General features: G+C 39.5%; 1 protein-coding gene across 1 annotated transcript in view; it reads right to left on the reverse strand.

Moving 5' to 3' along the window:
• CHID1 (chitinase domain containing 1) overlaps positions 1-9,702 on the reverse strand; it is a 319,821-nt gene that overhangs the window by 173,028 nt on the left and 137,091 nt on the right. The window contains exon 9 of the mRNA XM_018556039.1: positions 686-787. Coding sequence (XP_018411541.1) covers positions 686-787 — 102 coding nt within the window. The remainder of the gene's footprint in view (positions 1-685; positions 788-9,702) is intronic.

The raw sequence follows: 9,702 nt of genomic DNA on the forward strand, positions 1-9,702 counted from the left end.
ATATATATATATGTCATAGAATGCTGTGTTAAAAAGCTTTTACTCTGCTACTGAAGTGAAAATGATCAATTACCTTTTTGTTTTAAAACAGGGACAGACTTTTAAACGGTAGGACTGAAGCAAATGTTGTTAAAGATCTGCATATATATTAGGGATGCACAAAGATGATACCGGTTTTTCGGTATCGAGTACGAGTACTGATTTTTTTCTTTTGGTACTCGCTGATAACAAATACCGATACTGGAAGTCCAATTAAGGAAGCCAGGCGGCGTGTAATGACTTGCCGCTTGGTTTCTTGATTATCCGGGAAGCCGTTTCTGTGCCCCCTTGTTACCAGGTGACGAGAAAGCATGGAGCCAGCTTTCTGGCCAATCAGAAAGCCAGGGGGTGAGCCATTGCACGCCACCTGGCTTCCTGATTGGTCGAGAAACCAGCTCCATGCTCCCTGGTGACGCGAGGGAATGGAGCAGGCTACCCGGCCAATCAGGAAGCCGGGCGTCGTTTAATGACTCGCCGCCCGGCTTCCTGATACTGGAAGTTCTGGTATCAGGATAATTATCGGGAGCATTTGGGCGAGTAGGAGTACTTGCCCAAATACTCGGTATTGGCACCATTACCGATACTATTATCGGTATCGGTGCATCCCTAATATATATGGGCAGTGTTAAATCTATGTAGACCTTACCTGTTTGGATTTGAGTAGTCATAGGTCATTAGGCTGAAGCTGTCCACATATGGAGCCAACAGATCAAACTCCTTTTTCCCAAACATGCCCAGCTGGTCAGTGCTTAAAGAGAAAAAAAAACATTAAGGAACCAGTGAAAGATGATAAAGCTTATTAAAACAATAGACCCCACAGTACTGTCAATACACTAAAGGTTAGGCCACCAAAAACTGATATTTTAGATCTGTGTGTCAGTTTGCTGAATGTACCATTGTTTTTATTTTGCTTGTAGACTCTGAATTGGCTACTCAGACATTAGTAAGGTGTATTTTTTTACATTTTTGTTCGTAACTTAAAATTCTGCAATTGAAGTAGAAATGTATATATTGTCCCTAAAAGATATATAAAGTTAATACAGGATCCCACAAATACAGTCTTCTGTAGGTGCCAGTTTTAGTAAGACACAGTTTAGCTAGCAAGTATTTTACTGCAACAAATATTAGTCTTAATTAAATGTTCCCCAATGAGTACCTGTTACCCTGTGTTACAAAAACAGGATTTGTGTACTTATTGTAAAATCAGTTTTTTGAAATTTATTAAGGGACATAGGATTCAGTTATTCTGATAAAATTGGGTTATATTGCCGCCAACAGAAGGAATTGGACACCGACAAAAAAGTAATTGGCCAGTCACCCATCCCACCCCCGTGATGCTTCAGTTTCTAGAAAATAAGTTTTAGCAGTAGATCTTAAAGAGGAACTTTACCCAGATCTTTGAAATGACAACAAAAACACATTTAGACATTTTTAGTAATGACAATCTACAAACAGACACTTGTAAATAATTGCAGGCCTTTTATTCTTTGCGTACCTTACTTTTATTTCCCCCCCTATTCTTCTCACAGTGGCCATTTTTACTAAGGGCAGATTACTATATCTCAATTTACTTCCTGGAACTCTGGCATATGTGACTAGGACATGTGACCATGCACATTAACCTCAAGGAAGTAAAATGACTTTCCTTCAAAGGGGTGGGACCTGTGTTCCTCAATGAACCTCAAGAAACAAATTTTACAATAAGTACAATGATCTTTTTTTAGGGCTGGTAATGATTACAATTTTTGTGTTCGATAAATCAAAAAAATGTTAAATCGATTAATTTCGATTAATTATAAGCCATTATTATACAGCCTAGGGAACTGTATAACTGGAAGACAAAAAGAAAGAGAAGGGCGCCCACCCTAGTGCAGATGGTTCTTTATTGTTTAAAAATAGCAAAATAGAGTGCAAAGGTATTCACAATGGTAGATCGATTAGAAGCATAAATGAGTAGTTCAAGGATACATCAGTTTACAAACTTCAATCAGCCTGTGTGCCAATATGGACGTGTCTTTCCTGCCCGTGCGCTAGGGGACGCACGCGAGCAGGAAAAAAATGCCGTCTGGAGACGGCAACCCGCTGATGCGAGTCCGCCCTCCATCCGTTTTTTCTTAACGGGCAGACGGCAGGAGGTTAAAAACCAAACTAGAACACAAAAAGCGCAGAGTAAATTACAATACATAAAATCTGAAAGCACACATATACTTTTAAAGCAGTACGAACCCACCCTGGAAGTGACACTAAACTAAGGACCCAAAAGAGAACTAAATCCAAAAAAGTCTTTAAAATGTGGGGCAATTATGTAAAGGCTAAACATGCAAAACAGCATTTAAAAAGAAAACCTTCATCCCTTTGGAGAGGGTTGTCTGCATCTATATCCCAAAAAAATACTGCTGGAAGTTTCCCTACTTGTACTTGGTACTGAATATCTGTCCTCATGAATACAAATTGCCTGTAAAAATAAGCATTCTTAGCACTCTATTTCCACTTGATATTTCTTCTAGTACAGAAGAGAAAATTAGAGAATAAGCATCTAATTTGTTGCAACACTCTTTTTTTTTTAAGGGCCAGTGTAACTTTGACTGTTTCACTGTCAAAAACTATACTACAAAGGGAAGGGAAAATGCTGCACTTATATTTAATATGACATACCAGGCATTAATCATTGTGAGTAGTATGATCTATTCTTAAAGAAATTATTGCCTATTAAAAATAATTTATGTCCGCATTTCCTAAGAAAAAAAATAAAAAACTATGAGCCAGGACACAGTGGAAAACTGGTCCCAGGAAACACATAGCTTCCTAGAAATTGATTTTGATTACTCACAAAGATGCCCAAATTAAGGATTATTAAAAACACACATTAGTTTTTATGGCAGGCTGTATTATTTTGTAGATTGAAGTGATGGTGGATGTGACTGGCTCTTGTCGTCTCTCAGTAGGCTAGAGGAAAATTAAAGGTTCTGATAAAAGATTGGCAGAACACAAAGATCAGCATCCCAGTAGAGCCTGCTATCCACTGTATCATAAAGTACAGGACTAGCAGTGCACTACCTTGTAAAATTAATTTTCTGCAAATATTACCATCTATGCAAACCCCAGGAGATGCCTATGTTTATAATCAGCAGGAAAAAAAGACAACCTTGTGTCAAATGAATTTATATTAAGAGATCAGTAATCTTAAATATCAAAGCTTTCAATTGTTTCAAAGCAAAATCTAGCTCATGTAAATAGAAGAAAAAAAAGTAAATATAATGTATTAACTGATTTATGGAGCAGAAAATATCCTTGTAGACAGGAATGCATTCCAAATACTGTATGTGGAGGTTTTGGAGATAATTTACAGAGGCAACATTTTTAATCTTCTGTTGGCCATTAATTATCAGACTGTGCCCAATTGGATTGCAATATATAATGCTTGGGGTAGGATCTAGGGCTACTCAAATGAGCACTAACAGAGGTTTCTATCACCAAAAGGATATTCCCCCTACAGAGACTTTTCAATTAGTTGGAAAGTATCTGTTTGACACTAACAAACTATTCTCATAGAAAAGAGGGGACACAATGGTAAAGAGCATGTGTACTTTCACTTGTTGGACTAGTCACAACACATGTCATAGAGGTACTGTATCTGTCAGGCTATGGGCACTTTTATCTCATAAACACTCGCCTGAGGAACATTACATACAGCAACCATAAACTATGCATCCTTCATTACAAGTCTGTTAGTGATAAATACATAAAAGGACTGTATAACAATAAAAGCAGAAATCCAACTTTGGTCAAACAAATTGTTGCACATAGTTGCAGCACCTTGGCAACTTGGAGTTCTGAGGTATGCTGAGCAGATGGACAGAGCCATCACCATGACAGCATTCAGGGACCCTGTAGTAGAGAAATGAGGCTACAGCAATAACAGGGGTCACTTCTACCACCCGCCCAGTACTCTTTTTCTGCTCCCAAATGCCTGCCCACGCACTGTTTGTGTGTAGGCAAAGGGTTCTTGGGAGATGTAGTAGCATGGCACAGGATGTGACTCAGCTCACCCTAAAGATCTCACCTCCCCAGACTGAGTCATTTATGAATGGAAATCATGAGGACACGGGGAAGAAAACAATGTTTTTTTCCCAGCTTAGGAGCAAGGTACAGTGAAAAATTAGACCAATGGCTGTTGTACTAGAATGCCCCATCTACAATTCTGTTTAGCCAGTTTTTGATACATACAACTGCTGTTCACTCAACTATAAATCAGCATCATTACACAGCAGATTAATTATCCAGTGAGCAGGCAGGCAGACAGGAAGCAGGAAAGCTAAGTGGATGCTGTAGCCTGTAAAATGCTTGTTTGAGGTATAGCCAAGTATTAAGCACTGCCAGGCGAGGGGTTGGAGGTCCTAAGAGGTACAATATGTTTTTTTAAACAACTTAATAATTTTTAATGAATGCAATGCACTTGCTCATACAGATCTTGCTTAATTTTAAAACGTACAAGTTGGGACTTGTTATCCTATACTATCTTTGCTTTCTTCACATATACAGTGGATAAAAAAGTCTACAAACCACTATAAAAATACCAGGTTTTTCAGATGTAAAAAAAAAAATCAGACCAAGATAAATCACTTCAGTTTTTATTTCCACCTTTAATGCGAGCTATAATCTGCAATTCAATTAAAAACATGCATTCAGTCTTTTGGGGTAAGACTCTTATCAGAATGGCACATCTTGCCATGGGACTCTTTGCCCACTCTTCCCTGCAAAAGGGCTCCAAATCTGTCAGATTGCTAGGGCACTTCCTGTGCACAGCCCTTTTCATGTCACCCCACATATTTTCAAGTGTTTTCCGGTCCAGCTGAGCCATTCCAAAACTTAGATCTACTTCAGGTGAAGCCATTCTTTTGTTGATTTAGAGACATGCTTTGGCATACTGAATTTTGAAATTCCTCCTCACCTTCAGCTTTTTAGCCTGAAGGTTTCGTGCCAAAATTGACTGATAATTGGAACCACGTACAAGTCCCTCCACCTCGACTAAAGCCCAAGTTCCAGGTGAAGAAAAACATCCCCACAGCATAATGTTGCCACTACCATGCTTCACTGTGGGTATGGTGTTCTTTTGGTAATGTGCATTGTTGTTTATGCGTCAAACATACTTTTTAGAATTACGGCAACATGTTCAATCTTGGTCTTATCAGACCATAACACATTTTCCTACGTGCTTTTGTGAGACTTTATGTAGGTTTTTGCAAAATATAGCCAGGCTTGGATGAGTTTCTTTGTAAGAAAAGGCTTCTGTCTTGCCATCCTACCCCACAGCCTAGACATACAGTCATGGCCATAAATATTGACACACCTCTGCATTTCTGTCAGATAATGCACCATTTCCCGCAGAAAACTGTTGCAATTACAACTGTTTAGGCATTCTCATGTTTATTGCTTTTGTTTGTTTTGGTATAACACAAAAAAGTGGAGAAAAAAGTCAAACCTGATACATTCCATGCAAAACTCAAAGATAGACTGGTAAAAATGATTGGCACCTTCTCCAAATTGCAAGAGATTATTTCATTCCAAGTTTGTGATGCTGCTGTAATTTGTAATTAAACTTGCCTGTATCAATTGAATCTTTTCTGAGCTGTAGCTGAGAGAGGAAAGCTGTAGATAAGAGATAAACTTAGAGAGCTCAAACCACATCCAAGCAATAGAGAGACCTCCTGGTAAGTTTCAGAGCAGGACAAGCATTGCTGGGAAATCTCATCTGTAATCTCATGAGATCTCAGAAAAAGGCATTTTCCTCCCCTGAGATGATGTGCATGGTCACATGATGTCCAAGCCACATGTGCCAGAGTTCCAGGAAGTAAAGGGAGATCCAGTAACCTGCCCTTATTAAAAATGGCCACTGAAAATGACTGGGGAAGAAAAGGGAAAGGCTAGAGGTTGAAGGACTCTAGCCGTTCCTTAGGCAGCCACAGACATGCCAAGAGGTGGGGGATGTACTTCAATGAAAAAAATATCGATTTTGGCAGTGGTAGGGTGGGGGGCATACCAAGTGCGAGCACAGGAACTACAGGACCTGGCTCCAGCGCCACCTGGGGTGCTCTGGATCCTGACACCCAGTCATCTCTGAATCTGCATGTGTCATGTATTGTACTATCAAGGAATGTTATTTTTCACATAGTGTCCTGTGTGTTCAGACAGCTGTAGGAAATAAGTACACAGTGATGTTACTGGAATGGCTAGAAGATGTGGTTTCCTGTGTACATACAACCAAAAACAGTGTTTGAGGATTATAAGACTAATACAGTATGTTAAGATTTGGCTAGGGATTTGCCATAGAATATTACATTTATTCTATCCTATCTGCCCCTAGTATTTGAGCATCTATTTTTTTTACTTAGAAGTAGAAAGGTTATAACTGTACTGCAAAGTGCAGTCCCTATGTGGTATGTCTGCCAAAATTACCAGCTGATCAACTTTTCAATTATCACATAAGAGGTCATTAGCAAGATGCTGTTCCCCTACTGCATTTCAGCTCCTGTAAATTGTGAAGAAGAGTCTAGCTTTGTCTTTTTCATACAGTATAACTTTCCCTGAGTCTGATAATTGCTAAATTAACTTTTCCTCTTTATCTCCAGATTCAGTGAAACTGTGAGCGACCTCAGGGTAGTTCTTTGCTTCTGATTAAGTCAGTAATGTCCTTTTTGATACAGAAGGCAAGGCAAATCTGCAAGGCTGACAAGGCAGAGAAAACCTGCCAGCATCTCTATGGAGAACAGAGAGAAGTGTTGCGTTATTACTGCTTCCAAGTCAATATCCCATAAAGAAAGCTCTCTCACCGAATTAAAATCTCTGAGGTTTAATGAACACCATGGTCATACTGCTCTGCTGTAGACGAAAATCCACTTAGACAAAAGGAGCAAATACACAAATCGATGACTAGCTGTAATTAAACAGTGAAACACAGAATGCAAATATACACAGAATATATTCCTCAGGATAGAAAGTGTAAGCAGGATAGTTTAACAGTTTAGAATCCATTCTCTCCGTTGTCAAGTACAAAATATACAACTTTCTACATCTGTATTAAGGAAGTATCAGAAGCCAATAAAAGTGTCTTCAAGATAAATGGCCTCTGGTTTATACTTTTCTGTGACAAGTCCTAATGTGTGGGGTCACATAACCTACTCAATCATAGAATAGCACAGTAAGCTGGGCCAGCATGACATTTTAAGGTTCTAAATAAAACTTGCATTTTATTGATAAACTGTACATATAAAGGCCTGTGTCAAGGACCTTTTATTCACGTCAAAACTGTTTCCCTTCCAATACAAGACTATAGGAAAAAAATACCTTGAAGCAGGTTGACACAGCCTAGAAGGTTGTCAAATAAAGGTCAGAATTGGGAAAACTGCAGGTTAAATGCACCTATAAATGAGCTATGAATGATCTCAGAAGTGTCTCAAACTGGCCTCAAATGCAAGTGGAATGCACCTGAAAGCAAGCTGCATCTGCACAATGACACAAGCCAAAAAACAGTCAACACAGGTCAACTAATTTAATTGACACATTTGTCAACTAAATAAAGGGGAGTTGTGACAATTTATATCACTCATATACATTACTCAATATTACACTGAATAGTTCTAGGCTCTGCAACACCCCATGTTAACTGATCCAAGGCTTAGCTTAAGCAGGATGTGGTACAGGTTATTGGGACCCAGAAGACCAAGGGACAGTAAAAAAAACTGGCTAAGAATATACTAAGCTTACTTTAAGCAACTATCTGAAAACTGATATGTGCTGTACAAAGAAATGCCTTTTTTATATCATGATTTTCAAATTATTACCAGTTATTAACACAAAGCTGGTGAATAGCAGCATGCGTCACATAGAACAATGAATAATACAACAAACAGAATTTAACAGTCAAAGGTTCCCCCTGCAATTATACATACCCTCACACATACAGTATAAACACTGTGGAAAATAAATACTTGATCCCCTGCAGATTTTGTAAGTTTGCCCGCTTACAAAGAAATAAAAGGTCTATAATTTTTATCATAGGTGTATTTTACATGATGGAGACAGAATATCAACCAAAAATCCAGAAAAAACACATGCTACAAATGTTGTAAATTGAGTTGCGGTTCAGTGAGTAAAATAAGTATTTGACTCCCAAGCAAAACATGACTTTGTACATGGTGGAGAAACCCTTGTTGGCAAGCACAGAGGTAAGACGTTTCTTGTAGTTGGTTACCAGGTTTGCACACATCTCAGGAGGGATTTTGGTCCACTCTTCTTTACAGATCTTCTCTAAATCCCCAAGGTTCCATAGCTGTCGCATGGCAACTCGAGGTTTCAGCTCCCTCCATAAATGTTCTATAGGATTAAGCTCTGGAGACTGGCTAGTTCACTCCATTACCTTAATGTGCTTCTTCTTGAGCCACTGCTTTGTTGCTTTGGTGGTATGTTTTGGGTCATTGTAATGCTGAAAGACCCATCCACGACCCATATACATACATACATATACAGTCATGGCCAAAAATATTGGCACCACTGCATTTATGTCAGATAATGCACCACTTCGGGCAGAAATTGTTGCAATTACAAATGTTTGGGCATGCTCGTGTTTATTTATTGTGTTTGTTTTGATATGACACAAAAAAAGTGGAGAAAAAAAAGCCAAATCTGACACATTCCAGGCAAAACTCCAAAAATGGACTGGACAAAATTATTGGCACCCTCAATTAATATTTGGTAGCACAGCCCTTGGAAAAAATAACTGAAATCACGTGTTTCCTGTACCCATCAATGAGTTTTATTTTGGCAAACTCCAGTCTGGCTTTTTTATGTTTCTGTGTCAGCAGTGAGGTCCTCCTGGGTTTGGACACATTATTTAACTTTCTAAAATCATTGCAAAACCTTATGCTTCCATCTGGTTTTGGATCCAGCACGATTGGACTTGACCAATCACTATGGGACTCTTCGATCACCCCCAATTCTAACATTTTCTTTATTTCTTCCGCGACCGCTTCTCATCTAGCTTCGGGTATTCTATACGGCTTTATATTTACATGAACACCAGGTTCAGTAGTTATGTCATGCTGTATGACTGTGGTCAATCCAGGCATTTCAGAGAAAAAAATCTGTAATTTTTTACCTCCTTATGTTGAGCCTTTTACTCTTTTACCTCCTTATGTTGAGCCACCGATAAGGTTTCAGCTATTGGGACCGCAGGTGTGGAGGGGCCTGCATTTTTTCGAGGGGATCCTTCCTGACCTACCAGGCCAGTCTCTAGGTCGAGAGCCTATAGTCTCTCCAGTTTCAGCAAATTTCTTATAATTTTCATTTTTCTCCCGTGCCCTTAACCCCTGGAACAGGCTTACCAGGTCCTCTGGGCAGGTATCCCCTGGGTGAGACGGGAAGCTCAAGCATGGGGGGACTTAGCAGGTCTGTCGCTGTGGTGTATCGCTCTACCATGTCCACTAGCTGGGTAGCAGTTTTGGGGTCTCCAAGGCTGACCCATTTCCTTAGGGTGGCAGGGAGAGCCCGCAAATATCGGTCCATCCCCACACACTCCACTATATCCGATGGTGACAATGTCTCAGGTTGGAGCCAATTCCCTGGGAAAAAAACAGTCCAGGCAGCAAAGTTCTTTTTCTCTCTGAA

Source organism: Nanorana parkeri, unplaced genomic scaffold, assembly GCF_000935625.1.
Source record: "Nanorana parkeri isolate BGI_ZX_2015 unplaced genomic scaffold, ASM93562v1 scaffold222, whole genome shotgun sequence".
In the NCBI taxonomy this organism is placed as follows: Eukaryota; Metazoa; Chordata; class Amphibia; order Anura; family Dicroglossidae; genus Nanorana; species Nanorana parkeri.